We start from the raw sequence: 27,844 nt of genomic DNA on the forward strand, positions 1-27,844 counted from the left end.
CGTAATAGACCTCAGAGTCTTGCCTGTTTCATCACGATTTGGGAGGGTCCAGAGAATTTGGCTGAACCAAACTTTCAAATCCAAGCAGATGCACCCAAGCTAATTTTGAGCAGAAAACAGAAAAGGCAGTTTTTGTTTACAAATAATATGAATTTTGTTGGAAAAAATCACCCTTATTAACAAGCAAGCCTGGGTCCATATTAAGGTATATTGTATTGAAAATTGTATGGTAGCTCAAAGGTAATTCCTGATTCTAAGAGGAATCGGAGAAAAGGTCAGTCATTTTATAACATTAACTTGATTTAGAGAAAGCCGTTTGCTTTAACGACACATTTTGGGGTGGTGGGCTTCTTCATGAACCCCGCTGGTATTTTTAAAGTGCTTTCAGAAGTGTGTGTTTTCGTGTGGTCTGTTTACTCTCCAAGTCGAGAACGAGGCCATGTGTATCGCAGATCGGAAACTTTATACACTGTGTTAAAATTTGCACACCGCCTATTTTGATGTCTTTGCTGCCTCCCCCCCCGCCCCCCGTTCTGATTGCAGGCTTGTATAATTGTACAGATGATTGGAGTCCACAGACAGTATGACAGGCGACCACAACACAGCACAGTCAAATGTCGGGTTCCCTGAATTTTTACTCAGTTTTTAATTTTATTGTGGATGATTAAGGAGGCCTGCCCAATAATTACTCATGAAAAGCTCACCCAACCATCTGTGTGGACAAACTGAGGTAGTTCTGTGTGCTTTGCAGTTTCACAGTCGAGAAACCTCATGTTTTCCCCACTGAGGCTTGGCTTTCGTTTCCAATCTTTTGACGGTCAGTACTTCCTTTGGTTGAAGTCGGTGACCAGTGCCTGGCCTTCGGCTCCACATATGACCTCCCTTACCCCTGCAGTCAGCAGATGTTGGTCCAAAGCCTTGTTTGTGTACGAGTGACAGACTGCACTGACTTCCGAGGGAAATGATGCTCAGTAGCTAAGTATGATACTGGTGCAAACTGGGCAAATACTGCTACAGTAACGTATCCCGAGTCACTCGATTGTCTATATCACTCTTTCAATTGTTCGACATGATTTTCTTCTCCAGACGAGCCGTGAAATGGGACCTTGTTGCCGTGTCCCTCTTCTGTGTTCTCCCACAGCCCCCCCTTGAACAGAACAGAGGAAATTTGAACTCATACTTGATTTCTTGGCTGCATGCCTCAGTAGCATCTTCAGCAAACCAGTGCAGCGACGCTTGTTGCCTCAAGACTCAAAAGAAAAAGATGAAGTCCCCTAAGTGGAGTAGGGTGAATGCCCCGCAGATATGGTACAGTGACTCATGCCAGATTGCTTGCTATTGGAGCCCCCCCTGGAGAGTGAGTAGGTGTAAGTTAATCAGGAACACAGTGCGGAGCGTTGCGGTCTTCCACGGGAGTCAAGCAACTACAAAGGGAGGGAGGGAGAGAGCCCTCCTAAAACCAGAACGACGATGGCTTTGCCAAGCAGCCCACTGCTGTTTTTAGACTCAACATCACTACTGCCACAGGTCCCCTGTCCCTTTAATTGTTCCAGCTAATTAAACTGTTGTCGGCACTCTTTCTCTGAACACCATGTGTTCCTCTGGCCTCAGCTACAAGGGACCTGAAGGGGACCACACCACTTCCTCTTTTCAGATTTAATTTGGTCAATTTGGGATTGAGTGGAGGGTGGAGTTCAAAGATGGATATTTAGAAACCAATAAGGAGTTTTGGCGATACAGTTAATGTCGATTGATTGCCATCTTGACAAGTAAAGTGGTATGTGCATGTGTGCGTGCGTGGTGTTTTTACAGAAAATTGTCTCCAGAGTTGGTGTGGGATTAGAATTGGCCTGTAACAGCGTCCTGTCTCTTGTGTTCAGCCCTTAGCCAGTTGACCTGTGGTTGAAACATCAGTCCCTGATGGATTGGGTTTCAGCTACTGGGCAGGTCCCTGCTCACTGATCTATATCTTCTTGCCAGGGTTTCCTTTTCCTCCTCCCTCTCATAGGACACTAATGAAAGAGACGGCTTAAAGCTGGGACCCATGTCCAGGAGTGAGGGTCCTGTTAGGACATTTATCTGTTTTAGCTGCAAAGGCTTTCCCTCTGTTCTAAATGCCAGGAGCCCAACAGGCAGCCAAAATGTTCTATTATGTGTCCTTGTAAAGATCATGTCTTTGCTTACATCAGTCTGATAAGTGATTACCTCTGTCCTCCCTCTTTCCAGGTACCTCAATGCAATCCAGACTATGTGCCCACACATCCTGCGTTACCTGACCACAGCGATCATTACAAACAAGGACGTCCGCAAGCGTCGGCAGGTCCTGAAGGATTTGGTGAAGGTCATTCAGCAGGTACCACTCTTATTTATTCTCCCCCCTCGGTGTTTACAAAGTGCACACAGTTATCAGGTCATTGCTTATAGGCCATACAGGCTTTGGAGGATGAGTAACTGACCATGTAACCCAATAGCATTGCTAACGCTTCCTTTTACGGTCAGGGAGTGTGTGTGCGTTTGGGTCCAAGCTGGAAAAGCTTTGAACCCATTACTTCTGATGAATGTGTCGTGTACAGATGCCCTCTCCACCAACGACAGTAGCTACTTCAGAGATCTAAGCACCGTCTCGGTGGGTTGTTGGTAATAATCACTAAAACATGTGCCCAGTGCTCTCTACTGTGGCCTCAGGTCAGGTTGGGTCTCTGACTCTAAGAACTGCTCAAATGTGTTTTCACTCAGGTCCTTATAAATTGTTATGTTTGTTTAGCTATTGTACCCAGCAGGTGGTTATTTTGAGTACATAGTCATTATTGTCACTGTCGTAAAACCAATGTATATGCTGATATTAGTCGGAAATTTTTTTCATGTTTATGTCCAAGTATGTCTGCTTTATTTTATTCATCTTAAAATAGCTAAACTTTGACTTCATTAAAAACGTAAGCTATAGCAGCTTTGATTCATGAACGTATAGATGTATTTGGACATAATGATTGATTGTATTATATTTAATTTCTTTTCAGGAATCTTACACCTACAAAGATCCAATTACAGAGTTCGTGGAGTGCCTGTACGTGAACTTTGACTTTGACAGTGCTCAGAAGAAACTCAGGGAGTGCGAGTCGGTGAGTAACCACCACAGTAACCTCACCAACATTCATTTCATCCTTTTGTTCCCAAACTATGAGAAGCAGTTTATTTGTCGATTATTGTGCCTCTCCATGACAAAACCGAGGTCTTCTGAGGACCTCAGACTTGCAGGTCAGACTCCTAAACGTTCGCACAGAGCATCGTAGTAAACATCGTTAGTAATCACATGATCTCTGTCTGACCTTCTCCCCCCTGATCACCCAGCATTTCTATTAGCTGGACTTCTGCGTGGGTCCAGTTCAGACAGAACAGTGATAGTCTGTGCCTTGTCAGATATAGAGCTCCTCTTGGACACTGCATGACTCAGGCTTCAGTCAGATTTTACTATGGCCTGTAATTGACTCATCTGGCCAGTAGTTAACAGTAAAAGCTTTATAAGCAGAAGTCTCTGCAGAGGCGTGCAGACACTCGTTTTAAGAAGGAGATCTGTCACAGCACCGCCATTTAGAGCTTTTATTTCAATTTGGATTTGTAATATGAGTATACTATAAAAGTCCTCTTTATATGTTGATGACTACTCAGCTGAACACTGTGATAAATGTGATTAGATAAGTGACATCAAATGAGATATTTACGGCTCAGTGAGGGGAAAAAGTGTGACAAACTTGTTGCTATTTTGCATATCTCTACATCAAATGTCTGTGGTCTGTGTGTCCAATCTGTTCTGAAAAACAGTGCTGATATACTTTGCATTCTCCATAGAACTTCAGACAAACAACATCCAATGTCTACTTATTAATAATTTCCTAAAGAAACAAACGGCACATGCACTACATGGGTCAATAATGCATACCAACAAGTATTGTAAATGGATGACAGAGTTCGGTGTGGCTGAATTAGTTTTATACTGGATATTTATTTCATTGTGTAGCTGTGCTTTATCCATATCCATACCTTGGTGTCTCTAATATTGTTTCCACCCAGGTTATGTCATTAATGTCTCAGTATAATGCGATACAATGACCTTACAGTTGAATCGACACCTTTCAGCAGAAACTGAACATTATAACCTTCATAAGGTAGGCAGGGCTGTTGTATAAGACTGCATTAGTTCTAGCTAGGTGTACCTAATAAACTGGTGTACATTACTGTATATGAAGGAGCAAAAATATTAGAAACACCTTAAAATATAACGCAGCTCAGTACAAAACCACAAACTGCAACCTCAAAAATCCCAAGCAGTTAAATTAACAAAAAAAATAAGAGACAATGTGAAGATACTTTTAGTAGTTAGACTTCGTTTAAGTAGAGTACAACAATTTTAAGTCTTGTTTCATCTCTTAGGAATTCCTTATTCCTTTTTTGTGCGTGTATGTATGACTCTTCTGAAATGCTCTCACCATGGTTTTCTGTGCAGCATATTTTGAGATATTGCAATCCAAGTGTTGCATTCAGTTAGATACAGCGGGTGGACACAATAACAGGAATGCCTGTGCAACATAATGATAGATGATGTGATGCATTGACGCCATAAGTCCAGCAGACCTTATTACGAGGGGCTTGTCAGATTCTGGGGACACATTCAGTGGACAGTAACCAGATTTAGAGAGAGAGAGCAGGTGTCCTAACTGGTGTTGTGCTATGTATATGTATATTTTGCGTAACTTGACCTCTTAGTTCATTCTTTGCGTACACACTGTAATTTGGTTTTCCCGACGGACTTGATAATTTGGACCTGTGGAGGAATAAAAGGCAAAACTATTTGGCCCCTTTTTCATCTTTTGCCTCTTGACGATAAACCTTGAAAATGAAAAACATCTGGCCTGATCAAATGGCTCCTTCCCAGGAGCAAATGTTTATAAATCATGTCAGCGGTTTACTGGCGGTTCCGTTTCGTTCTAACTTATTTCTAAGCTAATACAAAGAGTCTTCAACTTACCCAAATCACTGTTTAACAAATGAGGAAGTTAAAAGCAAACTCACTTGTGAAGATTTGTTTTTACTTAGTTATACCCTCAAAACAATCTGTTCATGGTCAGAAAAACATCCCCAACATGTTCCAAGAGCAAATGAGATTTTTCCTGTGCGAAGGCCTCCAGGGGCCATCTCCAAACGATGACATGTACTATCAACAATATTAGAGTGGGATCCTATTTCAGCTAAGACACATGACACACGCCCTCAATCACCGACCTTGTTAAACACTTGCACACACTTTTGAGGAACTCTCTGGGTTGGTCTTGACCTCGCCTCATGGGGATCTGTTTACAGAGTCTCTACTGTGGTTGAAACAGATGCTCAAAAGCCAACTACCTCTCAGGTCAGAGCCCAAGTTATTCCAGGTGCTTTTAACACCGGCTTACCTGTCAGTCTTATCAGAGCATGTCCAGTAGACACAAAAGCCCTCTATTGACCTCATTCAGTTCACAAGCAGGCCTAGCAAGGTGGGTGGTTCCGAAAATGTTTAACAGCACCTTTAATGCATTACCTGTGATGGTCTGCAAACATTTTCCCCAAAACGGCCTCGTCTGAAGTCAGTAATGCCGTTTTTTTTTCTCTGCAGAAATTCACACGCAATCCTTTAAACAGGGCATTATTTCAGAGGTAAAGGGATGTTTCACAGTGATTGAGGTAAACGGATACCCCGTTGGGATGGGCTCTCATCTTGATGAGCATTTGTAATGCATCAATTTTGAGCCATTGAGAAGAGTGGCACCCGTCTATTAACTGATTGCTGTAATAGCAAGAAATGGGTATTGTTTTCAGCTTTCCTGTCTTCGGTTCACTGTACCCTGTATAATAGTTTGAACCTAGTGCTTTCAAATGGGTTTAGCTTGGTTCAAATTGTCCTGTTCAGGCTGTTTCTTTCCCACTCCGCTCAAATCTGGAATCACTGTCAGATGTTTGATGCTTGCATGTCAAAGAATGAAAAGTATAGGCCTACCTATAGTCAGATTGTGCATAAAAGGGCTCTTCAAGCCCCTTCCAGAATTTGTTTAAGCGTTTGTGGTCTGAATCCCAGATGACAGTAATTAGGGCACTTAACTGTTCAAAGTTTATCAGCCTTAGATAAGCGTTGTCATAGCTGAAATGTGCGTTGCCTGATAGCGCCATGTAGTTGAGATCTATTCAAGCAGAAACTCTGCTCAGATAGCAGCTTTCTAAGCTTAAGCAAACAAAAAGCTGGTAATTCTTAGAGAACTTTTTGAAGATGGAGGTCTGTGATGTGAAATCACACTCGATGGAGAGTTTGGAATGCAGCGAGCAGTGAGAAATGGGAGCATTTCACACAGTGGTACCTCTGGGGCCATAGCTGGGTCATGAACATTTTACAGTAGATGAATTGGCCATATGCAGTCGTGTCAAAGAGTCCAGGCAAGGCTGTATTTCTTACTGTAACAAGCCACGGGTGATATAGTGTATATATATATTTGGATGGCTGAAAAGACTCGCTCTCATCTGTGAGTTTATTTGGACTGGTGGTGTATGAAATTTGGCGCCTGCACTGTGGAGTTGACTCTGAACCACCGGACCAGATGACTGGTGATAAGTCACAGACAATGTGGTCGGCTCTGTTCTTCCTGTTTTGCCTCATGTGGCGGTTGTAGAATTTGAAGGTTTGCGGTTGATTTGAATCACCTTGCAGGGTCTGGGAGTACTACCTTATACAGGGAACTTGACAAAACAGACCTTTTGATAAATGTAGCCAGCATGGTCCTCCCTTCCCTGTTTACTCTGAACATTTACCAACAATGGATTGAATTTGGTTTCAGTTAATTTTTTTTTTTTTCCTTAATTGAATAAGACATGAATTCCTAGAGGCAGACCGACTGCAACTTGTAATGCTAAACTCGTGACTCTCCATTGCTGTTCAATCTGAAGGTCCCGGCTTGATTGTCCTAATGAGTCTAAGAAAAGCTCTGACTTATTTAACTGTTTCGCGAACCTTAAGAGAAACTTTGAGGTAGACCTATAAACAGACAGAAATAACTGCTCTTAAATAACATGCTCTCTTTCTCTTAGGTTCTTGTGAATGACTTCTTCCTGGTCGCTTGCCTGGAGGACTTCATTGAGAATGCCCGCCTCTTCATCTTCGAGACCTTCTGCAGAATTCACCAGTGCATTAGCATCAGGTTAGTCACGCAATACAATCCAGACTCTGTGAAACTAACATTTGCAAGTTGAGCCTCTGACTTTTGGTGATGGTACATGTGGGACACTGTAGTCGCTGACCATGGTGCACAGCAGGATTCAGACACGCATCCCTTACGACTAACAGGAAGTCCTATTGGCTATCACTAGACTTTGTAAGCACTCAGTAAACAGGAAGTAAAACATGGGCTTTGTGATTAGTGGAATTCTGCTCACAGATAAGTGATTATTGCCCCTTCCACACACAGCCATGCTGACCCCACACAACTCGAGGATTAAGTATTGTGAGGTTTAACTGCTTCCAGGTCTCCACAGGTTGCCCTGCTCACTAAACTTTTAAGACCACCTGTCCGAGGCCAATTCGTGGACAGTTTTCTCCCAGGAAGAGGTCAGGGTTTAGACGGCTTTAGACGTTCCCAGCTGCGGTAGCAGGCAGGAATCTTTCAGCGCTTTTCTTTGGGTGAAGGGAGGTCAAATGGTTTTGTAGGTCTCTATTGACTCCTAGTTCAAAATGCAGTTTTGGTACATTAAAATAAAACTGACCTTGGATGCTTCCCCTAAAACCAAGAAATTTAGTCAATGCTAATTATAGTGAGCATTATCCGAGAGAAAAAAAAAAGATTATAGTAATTGTCTGCAATTAAGAGAGATTATAGGATTTGGCTGCCTCTTTACATACATTTTAGAGAGTGACAAAGATAAAGACAGATCATTCACCGTTCTCAGCCATTAATCCCCGTCTTTGTGGATTTGTGCTTGTTGCCGCATCTAATCTCTGATATTAGATAATGCACACGTTATACATTTGTGTATCCTCACTATTTCACAGCACAAATCTACCATCGCTTTCAGCAGGCTATATTCACAGCGAATGCTGAAGGAAGGTCTGCATTTCAAATATGGTCCACAAATACATGATGCTTAGTGGAAAGAGGGAATGAATTACTTCTGTTGACACGAAAATGATTGCATTGACTGTTATATAGAGCCGTGGAGGTCTGTAGTCAAGGTTGAACCGTGGAACATGATCAGGCCCCGTCGAAATCTCCAGTTGCAGATTGTCTGGAATTGATTAGGAGTCCTGGTTCTTTTTGGCAGACTTACTGCAATAGGATCCATTTACTTGTTAAGGACCACAAAGGTTAGTGGTAACACTGAAAGAGGAAGTCGAACGGTGATTTTTCTACTTTTCACCCTTTTTTTCTGTCTTGTGCTCTCGTTTGCTGGGCTTTCTAAAGCGGGAACACATATCGGGGGCAGTTTCAGGGATTTCTGTGTTTATTTTCGGTGGCATTATGACGATGGACAGAACATTGTCTATTTTTGAAAGACACCCAAATTCCAAGTCATTAGTCCTGTACCCAGAAGCCCTCTGCACCCAAGCGTGGACTCAAATGAATTCGATGGCTGTTTTTAATGAGGACATTTTTATAGCTGCTGGCCATGATGGTTTCACAGATATTTAGCTTGCCTTTTGCCCACAGTTTGGGACACAAAAGTAGACCAGAAGTTGGCGTAATTGAGTTATTTTATGCAATGAAGGCTTATGTAAAATGTACTGAAGGCAGTGAAACTGTGATTCAGCCTGCACTCGTAACTGCATGCACACACATCCTTTTGTCTCGACTTTTTCAGTGTCCTGAGTGCGTGTGCGTGTTTCCAATTTAGCTTTGTTTTCCTTGTTTGATTTACAGGGTTTATTTCCTTAGTCCTTCCATTAAACGTTGCAGTGGCGAGACCCTGCTTTGACCTCAAATGCACACTTGTCCTTTGACATTTTGAGTAAATGCTTCAGACACATGATCATTTGGACAGCTTTTTCCCCCCTCATCACTAGATTGTATTTGTACACAACAGCTCACTGGTAGTTGGACGCAGTGTCTTGTGTATTTGGATGTAACACTGAAGATCTTTCCACCTCTCAATTGAGTCATTAAAAAGACCACACGATCATTTCGGTTTCCCCGAAAAATCAATTTTACCCCAAGCCGAAAGCGAGGGTTGCTCCAAATGGCTTGGAGTCTCCCAAACACTATCATATGTTAGTGTTTAACAATGCATTCAGTTTAGGCCAGCCATGTTAAGAAGGGGGCTACTTTTGAGAAGGATCCCCCATCCTCCTCCTCCTCCTCCTCCTCCTCTCCTCTAACAGAGTTAGACCCCGATGACCGACCCCTCTCTTCAAGTGTGAGCTCGGTATTAAGACCCAAAGGAGTCCCTTAGCCTGAAGTCGAAAGCTCAGGAGCCAGAGTGAGTAAGGGGTCGAAATGAAAGTGATCCCCTCTCCCCCAAGGAACAGGATCATGGTTGTGTAAAATAAAACCAGTCATGGAGGCTGTCTGCCTGGCTTAAGGGCCAAAGGATGTCAATAGTGTTGGTTGTATAAGTCCAACCCATTCCCTGCACCCTCTCACAACTCCCTCCTTTTTCTCTCTTTCTTTTCTTCCCTTCACCCTGAGGTTTAAGTAGGGTTAGCTGCTATACACCTCTCGGAGAGACAATGAGATAAAATAACCCTCCTCTGATATACAAATGCCCTTCCTGGGAGGAAAACATTGCCAGACTTTCTTTTATAAATTAGATTAGAGGACTTTGGCTGGTACAGGCCAAGGCCCTGGGCCTTTTGGGGGCACTCTGTGTTCCTGTGTTATGCTGCTCGGATCACGTTTAGAGGGGTTAGGGGTTACCTCAACTCCCCGGCGAGGAAACCAGATCATGTTTGTTTTGATCATCATATCTGACCTGGACTTGACTGACATGTGCCCCCACTTTACTAAATTGCCAAACAAAACACCCAGTACCCCTGCGCAGCAATCACTTAATCACACGGGTAACATGGGAACCAATAACAAATTTCATTCAGATTTGCCTTTTAGATTACTTGATTGTTAGGTAAATAAGTGAAGAGTGTTTCTGAATGTCAGTGAGTGTGCTGGAGTGGCGCTCTTAACAGGTGTTGACTATTGTTTTTGTAGTGTTACACTGTTGAAGAGCAAGATACAGGGGTGGACATAATAATATTTTTGTGTTATATGTGTTACATAGTCATGAGGCTTATGTATTTGTTGACTGTGTCCGACAGGCGTTAATTCATCTTGATAGTGATTTTTGATGAAGTAGTTTGAGTTGTTTTGTTATATTGCGTTACTTTATATTATAATGCATTATAATCCAAAAAAAACACCAACTCAGATCAAAACCTTTTATTGATTTAAAGGCACTAAATATGGGATTGGGAGCATCTCTATTGCCTCACCAAAGGCTCTGAACATGACGAGCTAACGGTGCTAACAATGGCGAAAGTGCCGACAGAGATAACAGCGTTTGCCTGAGAGGAGACCGGAGGGTGGGTGCTACGCTTCCGCGACGACGCCATCGGTCGGGACGACGTTATCAGCTGCACCCACCGTATGAGCGTAGTGCAGAGCAGCGGCAGTGAGCTAGCCAGTGGGGCACGCTCGCATACACGAAAAGCACAGCTTGATTCTCTGCTCAGGTAGACATTACTCCACTATATCTTTACATATCAAATAGTTGTTTGCTGCTATATTAATGCTCTGGATATTGAATAGAGCATCTTTAAGCTATCAATATAAGCTACAACTATTGGTCAATGTACCATTCACTCTACATTAGCAACACTCAGGCCTGCAGACTAAAATCCCTGACGTTATTATAGTGTCTCTCTGTGGTCACTGACATGTGTTATCCATCACAACCTAAACTTGCGTCATTAGACAGGCTGACACTTTTCTAAACTTGTTAGGTTCCCAATAATGATCCATCGGAGCAATTTCATTGTCGAGCATCATTTTCTCCAGGATTTGATGACCTGAAGTGTAATCATCCGTCCAGCAGAGAGCTACGTTAGCAGTGTGTTGGTGTGAGTGACAGGTTGATCAGTCTCTCTGTATCCCTTTTCCCTCCTCTGGGCTGCTGAGACACATGAATCAACTCCCAACTGGTGCTTTTTCTATCTCGTTATCCACATCCTCCATCACTTCACTGCGGTGAAAATGTCGAGAGATATGCACTGTCACTCGGAGACCAAACCCTACTTTGCTCATTATGCTGAGGTAATGCTTTTATTTTTTTGTTTATGCTTTTAATGCCCCATCCAGACACTGACATCATTTCACTTCCCTTCCTTATGTGGTTTTGCCACCATTTCACCAACATTCATGGGTTAGAAAGTGGTAGTTTTTTTTTAGTTTTTTTTTTTAGCCTTGAGTCTTGAGGTAAAACAGATTATCACAAATCCCAAAGATTACTTCCCACCAAAAGAATGTCTTAAATAAGTCAGACTCTGAGAGCAACAGTAAAAATCAGTAATGGTGGTGGTGGGATCTGTGTTTGCAGCGCCATGGCGTGAGTAGTGGTGTGGTCTGGGCCGATTCAAGCTTACTCACTGAAGGAGTCACACAAAATGTGATGAATGGACCAGGAAGTGATAATTAGTAGAGTAAATTGTTTTTATATAGGCCTTTCTAACCCCTATTATTTTGTACAAACACACACCGGCTATACACAATGACAGTATTTCATTAAGTGTGTGTGTGTGTGTGTGTGTGTGTGTTAGTAAGGTTTTTCAGGGGTGGGAGGGGGTCGGTGTCTTGCTTTTGAGATGAGAGGTAGGGTTGCTGTAGTAATTGTGGGCAGTGCACAGAGGGGTTGAGGATATTTATTGGGGCCCTTATATGAAATGCGGTAGGCGTGGAGGGTGGTGGGGGTCAGACGGGAGGAAGGGGGCAGGAAACGAAGGGGGAAGGGGGTCTAGATGGGGATATTGAGGGGGGTCTAGTTATTTTGAAAGCCACAAGGGAAGCCAGCTGCACTGGGGAAAAGCTTTGGATCAAAGAATGCCAGCCACCCTCATACCTCCCCTCCCTCTACTGTGACACATCCATGTCTCTCGTTATATCAAAGAGCGGGCCGGTCCCCAACATGGCTTTCATTTTGAGGGACAGTCGCTGTTTGACCAGTGACGAGTCACGACGAGCTTTAGCAGCCAGGTGGGGAGAGTGTAGAGCGGTACAAAAACAATAATAAAAGGATAAGTAACCACAGAGGCTCACAACATGGGGTAGTCCCAGCACTACTAATTGAGTTATTCCTACAAGTCTGTAAATCAAGCTTCCATTAGTAGAGGACCATTAGAAGTGTATTGGGGTGTGTTTCATGTTGTACACCTTTTGCCTGAACACAATATGTCGGCCATTTATTAGCTCTGTCAAAGGAAAATAATTACTAGTCACGTGGCACCTAATGTGCAACATCCATCATAATGTAATGTAGTGTAGGGGTTGACAGAGTTATTTGGTGTTGTTACATATTTTGCATATTCATCAACACAGTTTAATTGAAGTCACTGTTTCTAAAGGACTGATCTTACCGAGAGATTAGTAACAACTGCAGAGGATTGTCTCTGATTTAATGTAATCCAACCATCAGTTCAGGTTTAGTTTGTTTATATTCTGAAATGGCATTTTTATAGACATTTGTCATTTGAACATGAATATGCTAGCGACTCTTGGAGGCTCTTTATGAGGATGTTTATGATGTTCACTTTCAGAGTTAAGCGTGTTAGCATTGCTAACATTTGCTAATTAGCTCTAAACACAAAGTACTGCTGAGGCCGATTTAGCTTTTCAAGGATTTGGTCATAAACGAAAGTATAAGACTAACTGAAATTTCATGATGGCACTAGAGGAAAACTCTAGTCTGGAAACCATGTATGTCTGTACAAAATGACTGTGCTAATCCATCTGGTAGATGTTGAAATATGTTCAGTAGTACGGCCAACATTGCCATCCATAGAGCCATGCTGCTAGCATGGTCTAAAAAAGTAAGACTAAATGGTGGAATCTGTAAAGTAAGGTTTTAAGGAAGTGGCGAGTGCAAACTTCAGGTTTTGATTTGTTAAATTGGTACATCACAAATTTAAAGCACCAGGGATTTTGGTGAATTTCATTATTCCCTCAAAAGATAATTAATTATATGAGGTCCTCACATATGGTATTATTAGTCCCATGCCAGTACAGCGTCCTTAGCCAGGGTCGGCATCTCTGGGTATTCTCTTCATTTTCTGGACAATCTGTCCAGCTCTAACCTTGCACGGCAGCTGGAGAATCACTGGATTACATCTATAAAAAAAAATCCATCTTGTCAGGCTTCAAGTAATGCGTTTTTGGCCGACAAGCCAGATCACGGCCCAATCAGCGTCCTGTGAGGAGCTACTGGCAGCTAGAGGCGTGAATTAGGTGTGTGTGAGACGTCACGGAGAGCAGAGTGTTCATTCTAAATAACAATGGTGGCTCCTGAAGAGGTTAGCGTAGATGCTCCAATAGGACAGTTCTATCAACTGGCAGAGCAAAGAACGGCACTGAAGGCTTTCCTCGATGGAAAAGATGTTTTGATGACGCTCTTCTCCTGAGTCAGATTAGCCAAGATTGATTGACAGACAGTCGGTAAAGAAAGTGCCAGTCCTTTCCCAAACTGTTTCCAGTGACAGCTTCTCAGATGGTTCTGTGTAACAAACCATCTGGCGAGTCAGGTTAGTCCAGCACTGAGACAGACCTTCCTACTGTTGCTGTTTCCTTACACTCAGGTTAGGGTCTCATGTCTCTCTTGTTTCCTCAACAGCATGCTGGCAGACAAACTGAACATGACGCCCGAGGACGCTGAGAGATGGATCGTCAATCTTATCCGCAACGCCAGGCTGGATGCAAAAATAGACTCCAAACTGGTGAGACCTTCTGACTTCTTCCTCAATCAGATCAGCTCAACACTTGACTAATTAGTGACAGTCATATCGCTCTTTTAGATGCTCCTCCTGTGTGACTTCAGAGGGATAAGGAAGCATTATTTATATCCTGATTTTGTAATTGAAGGGTACACTGTAAGGAAATTGTAAGCATAATATCTCGCCCTGGTTGGGTCCCCTTTGTGAGGCTCCATGTTGAACCTGCATGTTTTGGTGTACACATCACAACAGTTCTCTGTAATCAGCAAATCATAGCCCAGTCCTCCGGAATGACATAGAATTATCTAGATGTGCCTACAGTAGATTTGAATAGGACCTAGGTAGCCTCTGTTTGGTGTTTTGTAGGATGGTGTGTCTGCAAGACCAAAAGTGATTGGATCATCGGTTGTTTTTGTGAATCTGTTGTCCATTTTGTCCATATTTCTAGGGTCATGTGGTCATGGGGAACAACGCCGTATCGCCTTACCAGCAGGTGATTGAGAAGACCAAGAGCCTCTCGTTCCGCAGCCAAATGTTGGCCATGAACATTGAGAAAAAGCAGGCCCAGAGCACCAAGACCGAGGTGAGTAACACACATACTGTACATACAAAAAAAATGCACACAAACCACCGTTCCCAGCTTGTCGCTGTAGGCAACCATCCCTCCCTTAACCGATCAGATTGCTAGAAGGTCAACATGAACTCAGGGCAGTTCAAAGTGTCTCAAATGATCAGCTCAAAAGAACAAGGCTAAAGAATGTTGATGAACAACCATCAACAAAAGCTCTCTTTACACGGAATAAGCCAGTAAGAGCAAGTTTAACAGAGCCAACGCTTTCATCCCTCCATTGCTCTTCAAAGGCCTAATGACAAGGTAGATTCCAAACAACCATAAAACGATGCCTGAGCTCTGTGACTCAGCTCAGCAACGTAAATAAGGTGGACCCTCACACTAGCTCTTGGTGAACATTACTTAAAGCCTGGAGTTCCCTGCACTTAGGACCTGTTGCAGATGTCTGGCTCAGGGTCCAGTCATCCCATTTAAGTGTGTTTTTGATGTTGACCTTGTGTGTTTTAGTGGTATGTCGACTGTTCAAGCACTACACAGAATGTCATAATCACGCACATGCTCTGAACTGGAGCTGTTGCTTCACACAACTCCCCACTCCTTGAAGACACGCACGTCTGTCAGATCAGATTGATGGTCCCCGACACCTGACCGCACCAAGGCCACGGAGTTACAACAGACATGTTAAATGTTCACTTTTTAACTGTGCAGCTATCTTTTGATGTGCTCAATCACCCCTCCTCCCTATTGTTTGATTATCTGCAGCGGGAGTGCTGCCATAACCCTGTCCTGTAAAAAAGAGCAAAGGCCCCCCTCATTAAGGACGTTTTGTAATTAGACAAAAGAGGCTGCAAACAACTCACAGAGCACCATTACATCCTGCTGTCCTCAAGGCAACAAATCACTTACATATAGAGAACATTTACTGCCTACCATCTGGGACGGCAGCTTAGGGTCCCTGTCAACTCTCACAGCAAAAAACGTCAGCACATAACTGCTTGCACATGTATGTTACTTTTTCACATTTCCCACAGTCAACTGCAAAATGTAGTTTTGATCGTTTCTCAGTGATCTACAAATGGTCTAACTTTTCCGTTTTCTTCACACTTTTTCTTCCAGACACCAAACTGGGCCGGTCAGGAAACTGGATTTTAGCCACACAATGAAGATGGATCCATCCGACTCATTGTGTTACATCTTTTTTCCACACTTTGTATCTCCGACGAGCACAGTGCAGTTTAGCACTTGGTTCAAGTCATCACCAGTTCAATAAAAGTGACCAACAAAACCATTTTCACCCATGATTGCCTTATTTCTGGACATTACGAACGACGGCTGAGGTTTGCGTGGTCAGCCCTTTTTGTATCGGTAATACTTGATGAAGTTTTAATGTGCGTATTGAGTCACTGAGTGGGACAGTTAAGACTGCTGTGTGTGATGCGGCTCGCGTGTGCGCAGTAATGATGAATGGCTGTTTAGTCTGTTGGTTTTATGGTGTTTTAGTGGTTCGCTTCAGCGTGGCAGCGGGACGTCAGCTGGAGGGGGCAAACCGAGGTGATGTACAGTTACCAGTGGTCACACTCTCTGCCAGTCATCCTGCCCATCTGTGGACATGAGAGAGCCATAAAGAACCATTAGCCAGACGGACACAATCTTTTTAATGTCCCAGCCCACCCCCGCTCTTCTCTGCTTTCGACCTTCTCATAACTCAGTCCTCCGCCTCACTGTCCCTCCTTCTTTATCACTATTGGCTTTCATTCCTTCACATGCCTTTCATTTTCTTCTTCTTACCTATAATTTAACAACTAAACAAGGATTTTATGTAGAAATACACTTGCTTTAATGGGCTAAATCAAAAGTCTGGAAAGTGCAAAAAGTGTCTGTATAGTTTTGAGGTAGTACTCAATAGTTTTTAGCCCGCGAACTGAACCGACTACGTGATAAATCATTACATCGTGACCGTAGAAAAAGTAAAAAAAACTGTGGCCATAAACGTCTTTTAAGAGGAAATGAAGCTGCACTGTGCTGCTTTATGTCAGTCAATACTGTTTCACATGCAGGTGGTTTATGCACGTAGTCAGGATCCACAGAGCGAGAGCATGAAGCTCCCAGTCATTCAGCACTGCTCTGTTTTTGTTTCCTTTTGTTTTATTTTTACTTATAATAAGTCAGTCCTGGCTGCCAACCGCAGCGCTTAGAGGTGGTAACTGCAACGTGTCTGAATGGTGGACCTCACTAAATGTGTTTTCAGGAATAACACATTTATTAATAAAAAATAAAAATAAAAAAAATATCTGACCACGGTATTGACTTAAAGCCCTGAAAACTTGGTTTCAGATCTTCGATTTTTCTCTAACATTACTCATAACTATAGTAAAGAAACGCTCAGAAAAGATGAAGTTCAGAAAAAAAAAAACATCAGGAATATGCAGTGCAACGCATTAATTAACAATTTAAAGGTGCTCTATATGATATCCAGAGCATTAATATAGCAGCAAACAGCTATTTGCTATGTTAAGATATAGAGGAGTAATGTCTACCTGAGCAGAGAATGAAGCCCGTTACAGCTGATAATGCTGTGCTGACCGACGGCGTGTTGCGGAAGCGTACTAGCCACCCTCTGGTTCATGTAAACACTGTTAGCTCTGTTGTCATTGTTTGCACTGTTAGTGCTGTTAGCTACAAGCCGCTGGCTCAACCGTCGCCATGTTGAGAGCTGTGTGGAACCAATCTGGTATTTAGCACCTTTTAAGTGGAGTGCAGTCCGTGTCCTGATGTTTTGACTTTTGCTTTTGAGAATTGATCACCCATCTACACATTCTGGTGTTGAGTGCATTGATTCATTATCTTTTTTAATGAAAAATCTTCTTCTCTTGCTTGGTTTGAATATATTCAATATTCAAATATTGCTAAATCCTGAGTTGTGACATCACCTTTTTTTCAACAAAGCCCCGCCCACTTCAAACCAGTGAGAAGAACACAGATTAAAAACGGAAATCTCTCAGATGAAACAACCAAATCTGTTCCGACTTTGGCAGAAATGTTTGTGTTCATGTAGGAGAAGCTGATTTATAGGAGCACATGTCTTTATTTCACAATCTCACATCCTTTGGAGAATTTTAAGGATGTTTTGACTTCAAAATCAATTGCAGCCGCTGTGTTCTCAAGATGACTTGCAGTCTCTGCTCTCTGTAACGGAGTGAAAAGCAAACTTTACAGCCTGTAAGAGTTGCATATTCAAAATATAGATTTTAGATGGATTTTAATATGTTATGATTAATCATTAGATTTATGGTTGGGGGTTCATAGATCATTCTTGATCTTGCATACAGCAGTTGACACAACAATCTCACCTGAAAGTCCATTTAATCACTTTTCTGGAGCTTTTGACCACATCACATGTTCTTCATCAACAGATGGGAGACTTCTTGTACTCTTGCAATTGTAGATGTTTAAAGCTAGGGTTGATAATCTTGAGAAATCTGCAAGAGTACAGTATGCTTGCCAGCCCAGTGTTGCAAACTCATCCAATGAGAGTATAACTAGCTGCACCAGCTCCGAAAGCCGCTAAATCTAGCGAGAAAGTCACCAAGTCGGCATCACTGACAGTCCGTCTCTTTAGGCCTACCTCCAAAGCCACTCCCCCAAAATTATCATTATGAATGTCAACTACAAACATGGCTATTATTTATACTCAGAATGAATTGATTGGATGAGCTTATTACAGTCCTGCGACAGACACCAGATTTTATTCCTTTTTTTTGTCAGAGCATTTGATTTATTGATTGCTGTCGGGATATAATGAGAATTGCAATAAACTCTTTTTGAAAAAAATCTTTTTGATTAGAAGATTATCAACTCTGGCTTTAAATGTCCATTTTTTTCCAACTCCTTTTTCTTTTCAAGCTCCAAAACAGCAACCAAATGGACCTTGAGGTGATATACGACTACGTGATATACATGGTGACAATAAAATTGCATACTGACGTGTGAGCCGTAATGTTACAGCTTTGTTTGTGAATGTCATGTTAGATTATTTCTGGACACTGAAGTTTGCCTCTTTCCATTTTGGAGCCACAAACATGGAGACAGCTGCTAAGTATAACTTGAACTTTCCCAGTTTGCCTCATTCTCTTCCTCTCCTAGACATTTTTGAGATTTGCGATGACCACTGTGGCCTGGAACTTTTTTCTTCTACCTAGTAAACTGTGACAACAGCCCACGCTGAGCACCGTCCGGTCTGGATCTGTGATGGACAGGGTGCGTATAGCAGCTCCCCTCATTGCTGTTATGGCACCGAGGGCTCCGAGCCAGACCATCCAAATGCTGACGTCACCTCCACTTATGTGCACTGCAACGAGTGGGAGGGAGGGAGGGAGGGAAGGGATGGAGAGAATAAAGTGATTGGTTTACCGGCCCCCTTCTCCATGACACATCATGAAAATAAAAGTGCCGGAGGCCTAAATTATCACATTCACCTTAACCGTGCACTCTCCGATGTTGTTTTAGAGAGGAATCCAAACCGAGGCACTGCCTGCGGCTAACAGCCCTCCTGACCACAATGTCTGTCACTGCTGTCTGGATAAATAAATAAACAAAGTCAGGACAAAGGTCACTATCGGTTTTGGCAAAGAAACAACCACGATTCTTCCCTGTTCCTTTACATATTGTTCGAGGTTTTTCCCCACACATTTTTTTTTCAATCAGTTCCAACGACGAAATGGAAACTGTTTGAGTGTCTGCCTGATGGTAGAAATGGTAGATGGTAGAAGACCGTATATATATATCTATATATATATATATATATAGATATATATATATATAGATATATATATTTATTTATATATAGATATATATATATATCTATATATAGAGAGAGAGAGATTATATATATATATATAAATAAATAAATATATATATATATATATATAAACATATAAATAAATATATATATAAATAAATATAGATATATATAAACAAAGATATATATATATATATATCTATATTTATATATATCTATATTTATATATATATACGGTTTCTATAGTGTTTAAAGTGTAAAAATAGTGTGTAAATTACAATTTGTAACATTAAGATGGAGGGCACCAGACTTAAGGTTTTGTTTTTTATCATTTATACACTTTTTCTTGACTTCATACTAGTTGGGCTGATGTAGAATTACTGCCTTGGACAACATCACTCTCACATGTAAATAATTTCCTGAAATAAATAAAAGAATAAGTGCCACACCTAGTGGCTGAAGGGGGGTAGAGCATTCACAACTTGTACTCCAATCAGGATGGGGAGCAGCTGTTGAGGGTGAACGAATAAAACCAAAAATCCCCTCTTTTAGTAGATCACATGTAAATATTAGTACAGTGTGATTCTGTTCCCAGGAGCCTCCGTCTCTAACTTCCATAACACCACCGTCACATCTCATCTCTGAGCTGGAATTGACGAGCAGCCAGCGCCTGAATGTCACTGAGGGCTGGATGGATGGATGGTTGCCAGCCCTCTCATGTCTTTCCCCACAAGGTAAGTTGGTTGTGACTGAAGGACGAGCTCTGCTTCCATTGACCATCTCATTGTCAGTTGATGAGGTCGTGGGGGTCAGTCGGTGTGAGAGGCCCGGGTCTGGAAAAACCCTTAATTTGTATTCATGTCCCAGCAATTACAGCCTCCACAACGATTAGCATTAATTTCAGAGGAGGAGGAAGGAGGAGGAGGAGGAGGAGGAGGAGTAGTCCTGGGTCCTGGGCGCGCAATAAAAGAGGCGTGACGAGATGGTTGACTTGCGGGTCCACATCATTACGCACATTATACAGATAATTGCTTTTTTTTGGCGAACCTCTAATTATTCAATAGGGCTATCATCAGCTGAAGAAAGCTGAGCCGAGATAGTCACATTGACTGTGTCGCCATTATTCTAATTTGTATTTTGTTTTATCTACAATTGAGACGGGTCACTACACTCTAATTTGAAACTTTTATTAAAGAAAAGCAACTGTGTAATTGCGTTCTTATATCATAAGGAATTGGTTGAAATATTAAAGGACTATTGTGGATGTTGAAATAAAGGCTACAATAAAGTCACCTTTTTCCCGCCGCAGACAAGCTGCACTCACACATCCACTATAAGAAAAGACCAACTTCTTTTCTGTTTTCCTGTGGGATGTTTCCATCTTTTAGCGCTCACTAGGACCCAGAGGCCACCTCGTATATACCGGCCAGTGTGGGGGTGAGTGCGTGGGGGTCTGAGGTGGTGGGCTGGGGGGGGGGAGACTCCACTAAATGTCATCCTCAACATCTGAAATAAGAAGAAACACTAAACTAGAGATCTCCACACGTGACGGCAGCGCGACGCTATATGAGGGAAAAAGGCAGCAAGCATCAGGACCAGTCTGGAGTCAGAGAGGAGTCAGTCATTCAGTCAACCTCAGCAGCAGCAGCGCGCTAAACTCACAGCTCCACCTCAGCTCCACCTCAGCAGCGCGCTAAACCAGTCGCCTCTCCTTTTCCCTTTTAGAGAAAACAGCACATGTGAGTTTGTTTCTGCTGCGCTACGGGACGCGGACCGGACAGGCGTGAGGAAACGCAGGTAAACGGAATCTAAGCTTTAACAGAGAGGAGGAAAGGAAACCCCCCTCCTCTCCTTCACCGCGACCACCTTTTTCCTCCTCCTCGGACCTCTGTTCTCTTTTGGAGACACGAGTTGCTCACACACACAGAGGGGGATGCTGCACGGTCCCGAGCCGCACTTGCACTCAGAGGGAACCTAAGAGTGGACCGGAACGGGATTACACTTCATCTGATGCAAAGGTACACACCGACACCGACACGCTCTCTCACGGAGCGTCTTGGCCACTATTACGCACGGCTGCTGCGCTTTTATTTCTGGAAGGGGCGTTTTGAGCATCGCCTTTTGAATCTGTGATTGTTCCAACGCATTAACACACAGAAGATCTATTCCTTTTCTTTTGTTTTAATCCCCCTGTTATCAGCCCCCGCATCATAGTTTAGTAAGGTGTTGATTTCATTCCCCTGTTCTCCCAGTATAACCTTCTTTCTGTCATTCTCCCCGCAGCGCTCCAAAGCGGACTCTTTTTGTTGCCTGGAGGATCAGCGCGCTTCAGAAGATGATCCCGATCTGGCGGCGTGAGAACATGTCGCATCCCGTCTGATGTTGGACACATCTGAGGATCGACTAGAGAAACTGGAGGAGGACATTACAAAGTCACAGAATCCATCCCGAGCCCCGCTGGCACCTTTTTACTGGAGTCCGGACAACAGATCGCCGTCCAGATGCAGTTTCGACTCTTCTCCTTTGCCCTGATCGTATTGAACTGTATGGAGTACAGCAACTGTCAGGCGCCGTCCAACCGCTTGAGGAGAAACAAGAGAGGTAAGACAGAGGGCTGTAGACCTACAGGTCTTTAGAGCAGCATCCTTTACACTTTAACAGATGGCTTTGAAACACTTTGTTTGGGTTCACGAGAAGCAACAGTCCCAAACAAGGTTGCTCACACCTTCTGCTAATCGCCCGCGTGTGCACGGTCCATACAGTCACACATCAAATATTGATGACTATCTCAGTTTGATTAAAAAAACGAAAAAAAAACAACCCTCTCAGGTGAGAGTTTCCGATCCGACACAGATTATCAGAAACATTCCAGAAATTCACGCTGTGAGAAAATAGTATCTTAAGCCATAACACTTTACGCAGCATCTGATCTGATTCATGAACCTCGTAAAAATCAGATTTTCCACATTATGCACCGATCTCAGAGCCGGTAGCTATAATGCGTAAAATGTGCGCAAAATTGGCCACGCGTGTGGCTCTCCCAAATGAACAATATGAAAACATGTTGCGTCATTGTATCGGCTAATTGTACTTGAAACCACGTTTGTCAGACGGACTATTAACGCGACTTCCCGGTGTTGTAGCCGCAACAAAGGGCTCCCTATAGGATTTACATGTGAAACTGGTAACAAGCTGCTGGTGCGTATCGGTCTATAGAGAGCTGCCTGGCGGCTTAAAGGAGGGGATGAGAGTGGGGGGGGGGTGGTATTGTGTGAGTTATTTCATCAATAGATACGGAATCCCCTTCCTCTGACTTATGAATTGCACATCTCCTCTCCAGCCCCCCCCCCCCCCCTAAGCTGCTTTTAATTGATCTCATAAACACTTTGAACAGTTGGTAGGAAACCCGCAGAACAATCGCTCAGCGGAGGCGCGGGAGTCGAGGAGAGGATCAGCCCCACAGTAAACACTAAACTCTACTCTAACTCTACTCTACTCTAGTCTAGTCTGTGAATGAATGAGGAGACAGTGGGATTAGGAAAGTGGCCCCCGCGCCGAGCCCTCCACAGACCGGTGACATAACACATCACACCAACATCCTCCTCAGGGTGACCATGAGAGGAGTCCCAATTGCGCACAGGGAGAGGTCGCGGACTTTTTGGGTTAACAGTCCTTTGCACAGTGTGTCAGTACAGTAGAAGCGCTCATTTAAAGTCAGAGAGAGAGAGAGAGAGGTTTTGTAAATTGTAAGGCAATCACAGATTTAATCATATGCGCTGCGTGCCAGGGGGAACCTCCACACTCTGCAAGCCCTCCACAAGCCCTCCACTGCCCATCTGCAAATAATCAGGCAATCACTGCGGGGTACTGGCACACACACGTTTCTCAGCTCCTCTGTGTGTTTCTTTCTCTGAGGACTGTGTGATCTCAGATAGCAGGCTATATATACATACGGGATGGAATGCCATTTTCTTGATCAACTGCTTAAATCTGGATGGTCAAGCAGCAAATCCAGACCTAACATGTGTCTTTAGGTATCCTTTTATCTGTGTGGTGTGTGTGAGAAAGACAGAGAGAGAGAGAGGAAGGGAGAGAGGGGGAGAGATGGGGGTGGGCTACCCAATGGATGAGATCAAGAGGTTAACTTACACATTTGACCTCAAGAACAGCTTTAAGCCGAGCACTATAAGCTACACATTGTTACCCCCAGCTCTCAGAGCGGATGTTACACTTGTCAAACTAATCCAATGCAAATATGTACAGGTTTTGCCCTTAACAATAATGTTGGAAGTGTATGTGTGTGTGTGTGTGTGTGTGTGTGTGTGTGTGTGTGTGTGTGTGTGTGTTTTGGGGGGGCCAAAAGTGCCATTCTAGCAAGCGGTGGCAGCCGGCCAAGTGTTCGGTATTTGCTTCCTTCCTTTATTTATCACGGTTATATTGAAAGAAGCATGTGTAAGAGATCATTGTCCAATAGACCCAGAAATGCTTGAATATTTTTTTAGCCCCCGAGGTTCCTGTGACAGCTTTATACACGCAGCCTGTCTGGCGTGCACGGGGAGCCATCCAAAACCTGAGTGCTGAGACCCAGATGCGTTAGAAACTCAATTTGGCCACACCGCGCTCCCCAGGCGTGTAGCTGTTTTTTATGGGTAACAAAAACACATCCTGCGTAATTGAACAAAATGTCTTTTTCAGTTTCTTTTTTACACGCATGAAAACGTTTTGCTACTGGTATACTGTGTGCGCATGCAGCCACATGACCGAGCGAGGTGCGAAGGGATGGAGATGCCATTATAATTAGGGGGATGTCAAGGAGGAAAACAGTCACTGCGTATGACTGGAGCCCGCTGAAATGTATGAGCGGAGGCGAGATTGGGATCTCTGTGTGGTTTCTGGGCTGATCTTGTCTTGCTCACTCTCTGCATGGCATGACCCAACCTCTCATTTGGCTGCGGTGATTGTGCATATAATTTTTTTTTTTTTCTCATGTAAAACAGATGACAGAACATATTAAATTTACACCTCCTTACCCCCTATCCTGCCCACTTGAAGCGGGGAAATGGTGCCAATGAACCCTTCTATGATATCATAGCTAGACACAAGGGTATTACTTTTCATTTTTATTCTCTGGCTAATGATGCCACCTGCTGACTACATAAAATCCAGCTCTAGTACCAACGCTGCCTGAAGGGAACAGAGACATACAGTGGGGCCCTGAGACGTTTAAACAGGTAATGAATAGGTAATAGCAGCCGAGAGTGGTGAAAAGTTGCCATGTGATACTGTTAACCCTTCCACGTCTATACCCAGAAATCCCAAATTTGAATTCCCAGCGGGCCGCAGCATGTTTCAGATCACATTCAACTGTGTAATCTGTTACTTTAACAGCGTTCCCAGATGTTTTTGAAAGGAAGAACGTGATTAGATGAAACTAATTCAGGGTGGAGGGAGTGAGGTCAGAGATGCATGACATTTTGCACCGCTGATGACAGTCGGCAACAAGGGTGTGTGTGGTGACTTTTCGATGCCAAAACACACAGAAAACAGTCGTGATTTGTGGCTGAACATGCCCTTCTTTCAACACAGAAACCCATAAAAAAAGAGTGTGGAAACTTGATGCTCTTTGACGCTTGTGAATTGACTTTGTGGTTTTAGTTTGTTGATAATATAGAAAGAAAAAAAAAAAGATTCATTGGATGATTTGGAAGTCTAATGCAGTTTTTGGCTGTTTAAATGTAAGAATTAAAGCATCTTTGGATGCAGATAATTCAAACACAGTGTTCTCTCTTTGTAAGCCCTGGAAATCAGGCCTCAGTGTGCTGAAAGCTCACACGTAGTCCCAGGTTTGTGGTGTAAGTGTTAATGTTGGAACCCGGTACTTCGGTGCAATATAACGCGTTGATTAAGTGTCTGACGGGGAGGAGGCTGCTCTTTAAACCAGCCTTGCTGCCACTTTTGGAAAAAGTGAAAAAGGCCCCGCAGATGACACGTCTGTTAGCGAGGCGTACTCACATGGTGTCGCTCTAAATCCAGGTGATGTGAGCACTTTGTATTCCGTTAAACAGAAGACGTTGTTTATTTCACTCATCGCTTTAGAGGGAAATGCTGAAAAGTGATCTGAGTTTTTGACGGCGTGGAGGAGGTTGGTGCTGGTCGAGGAGAGGAGAGGAGAGGAGAGGAGAGGAGAGGAGAGGAGAGGAGAGGAGAGGAGAGGAGAGGAGAGGAGAGCAGAGGAGAGGAGAGGAGAGGAGAGGTGGGGGCTTTTTAGGGGATGAGGAAGGCATATTTAAGCAGATCAACTGGAAACGGCTGAATGTGAACAGCATCACCTGAGAGGGATTACAGCGAGCCGAGTCTTGACCTGAGCCTGAGCTCCGGCGTCAAGGAACAGAGCTCTGTCTTTTCTCTCCCAGGCCCCATCAGCCAAGCCTCCATGAGTGTAAATCTGAGTGTGTGTGTGTGTGTGTGTGTGTGTGTGTGTGTGTGTGTGTGTGTGTGTGTGTGTGTGTGTGTGTGTGTGTGTGAGAAAAAAGGGAGACACACGGACACCCTGCAGGTGCATGTTCCTGATGCTCTAATCAAGACATCAAGTCCAGAACAACGTCACCTTCACCCACCCCCAACTCCTGGACCAATCCCGTCCACGGTCTGTCTCGGGGATTATCACGGCCATTACGGACAATGATTCACTTATGTGCCGTATTGATAAATCACATTAGTCTGACCCAGCCTCCGAACTCTGTCGAAAGACTAGCTCCTTGTTTGACCTACTAACCCATGCATGTCGATCCTGGCCTGTAGCGCAGCTCCTGCTCCGAGTCACAGCGGTATCAGATGAAGCCGGTGAAAGGCTCCTCAGTGCGCCTCATGCCATGCTACACTGCCGAAAAAAACCCAGAAGAGGAAAAAACATGCAGTGGCATGAACTTTCTGCTGGGGAGAGAGACACAGGGAGAGATTCTTTCGGGCACCACGTGACAAAGCGGGGATGATCTGTTTCACTTGTTTCCCCTTAGAAAAAAAAAATCTGTTCTCCGGTCTCACCTGTATCTGAAAAATTAAATTAATCCTAATGAATGGAATTGGCATAATGATCCTTTATCCCATGTTTTTATGTGAATTGAACGAGGCACGGAGGTAGAAGTTGGGATTCATCTATCAGCTCTTTGGGTGTTGCTCCATGTTGCAGTATTGCACATGGATGAGAAAGCTTGTTTTGTAACACTTCTGCACACTTCCATCTATCACATCACTGTGAAAAAAACATTCATTGTGAGCAGATTTGATCCCCTCGGGAGGGAAATAGGCTACACAAGGGGATCTTCTCTCTTCCTACCCTCAATCATTGTCATCAGAGGATCCCATATGCTGGCAAAGCTAAACGGCAAACAGATGGTTTTATTTCAGGCTACATTTTACCACACTGTAAAAACTTAATTTTTCTTCGGAAATGTGAAATAAAACGAAGTTATTATATAAAATCTTCTAATACACTCCATATTTCCTCACAGTGATGGGAAACTCCCGAGCAGCAGACAAAAAACTGCAGTGTCCCTCCAGAGCGCACGGTGCGATTTTGTAACCTCACCTATGCCTCCGTTTCCCTCAGTTGCTGCTTGCTCTCCCCCCGAAAGCAATTACACCTTAATACGCTTCCTTATAAAGCTACTAAATATGACCAGCCAATTTGGTCCGATTCTCTCAAGTTTATTGGGCCGTAAAAATTCTAATGTGGGAATCATTTCTAAGTGCCACACATAAACCAACAACACAAAAGGAGCATTTTTTGAAAAAATTACTCATGCGAGGGCTTCACAGGTAGGAGAGCTGCCCAGAGCCGGAGATGGAGCCCCTCAGGCTTACACTGAAATGCACTTCCAGACTACTTACCTCTCACATTACTAATACACACCTCTAAAAGAATCCAGTGAAGAGCTGTTTAGAGGTAATGACGTGGGTACAATAGGCATCCATTGTGTTTTCTCCTCAGTGAATTTGATCTTGGGAATTGTTAAAAAATGACCAATTTCCCCTTTTTTACAAAATAAAGTAATTTGCGGGAGATGCACGTATTTGCTTTTTGGCAAGAGTTAGATGAGAAGATCGCTACAACTCTCATGTCTGTGCAGTAAATATGTAGCTGAGCCAGCAGCTGGTTAGCGTAGCTTAGCATAAAGACTGAAAGCAGGGGGAAACAGCTAGCCTGGCTCTGTCCAAACTTAACACCTACTTGCACCTCTAAAGCTCACAAATTAACCGTTATATCTTGTTAGTTTAAAAAAACAAAAAAAACATAGCGCAAACATGTTCATTTGTCTTTTACTATTTCTTGGCTAGGAGTAGTTGCCAGGCAACCAGTGTAAAGTCCAAGGCTTTGTGCGAAATCGCATATTATGTACTACAAACCCAATATGTGTACTATCGTTGAACATACTTTTGTGTGAATAAACAGTGGTATGTATCTTTTCGGACGCACTAAGCGGTAATTTACATCGTC

At 43.3% G+C, this 27,844-nt stretch overlaps 2 protein-coding genes and 1 long non-coding RNA gene across 3 annotated transcripts in view; 2 read left to right on the forward strand and 1 right to left on the reverse strand.

The window, feature by feature from the left end:
• eif3ea (eukaryotic translation initiation factor 3, subunit E, a) overlaps window positions 1-15,837 on the forward strand; it is a 31,420-nt gene extending 15,583 nt beyond the window's left edge. Inside the window, exons 8-13 of the mRNA XM_074654720.1 lie at window positions 2,227-2,353; window positions 3,018-3,119; window positions 7,108-7,217; window positions 13,879-13,981; window positions 14,427-14,561; window positions 15,666-15,837. Coding sequence (XP_074510821.1) covers window positions 2,227-2,353; window positions 3,018-3,119; window positions 7,108-7,217; window positions 13,879-13,981; window positions 14,427-14,561; window positions 15,666-15,701 — 613 coding nt within the window. The 3' untranslated portion in view covers window positions 15,702-15,837. The remainder of the gene's footprint in view (window positions 1-2,226; window positions 2,354-3,017; window positions 3,120-7,107; window positions 7,218-13,878; window positions 13,982-14,426; window positions 14,562-15,665) is intronic.
• Window positions 15,838-17,631: 1,794 nt separating this feature from the next.
• On the reverse strand, window positions 17,632-27,697 carry LOC141779727 (uncharacterized). Its single transcript, XR_012596406.1, has 5 exons — window positions 27,260-27,697; window positions 26,123-26,222; window positions 19,025-19,124; window positions 18,745-18,897; window positions 17,632-17,735 (listed from the first exon to the last, which is right to left on the reverse strand). It is a non-coding gene; the product is annotated as an uncharacterized LOC141779727 (long non-coding RNA).
• Window positions 20,800-27,844, forward strand: part of rspo2 (R-spondin 2) — a 65,479-nt gene continuing 58,434 nt past the window's right edge. The window contains exons 1-2 of the mRNA XM_074654721.1: window positions 20,800-21,365; window positions 21,631-21,948. Of these exons, the coding sequence (XP_074510822.1) occupies window positions 21,849-21,948 (100 nt within the window). The 5' untranslated portion in view covers window positions 20,800-21,365; window positions 21,631-21,848. The remainder of the gene's footprint in view (window positions 21,366-21,630; window positions 21,949-27,844) is intronic.

The sequence above is a fragment of the Sebastes fasciatus genome, chromosome 12, assembly GCF_043250625.1.
Source record: "Sebastes fasciatus isolate fSebFas1 chromosome 12, fSebFas1.pri, whole genome shotgun sequence".
Classification (NCBI taxonomy): Eukaryota; Metazoa; Chordata; class Actinopteri; order Perciformes; family Sebastidae; genus Sebastes; species Sebastes fasciatus.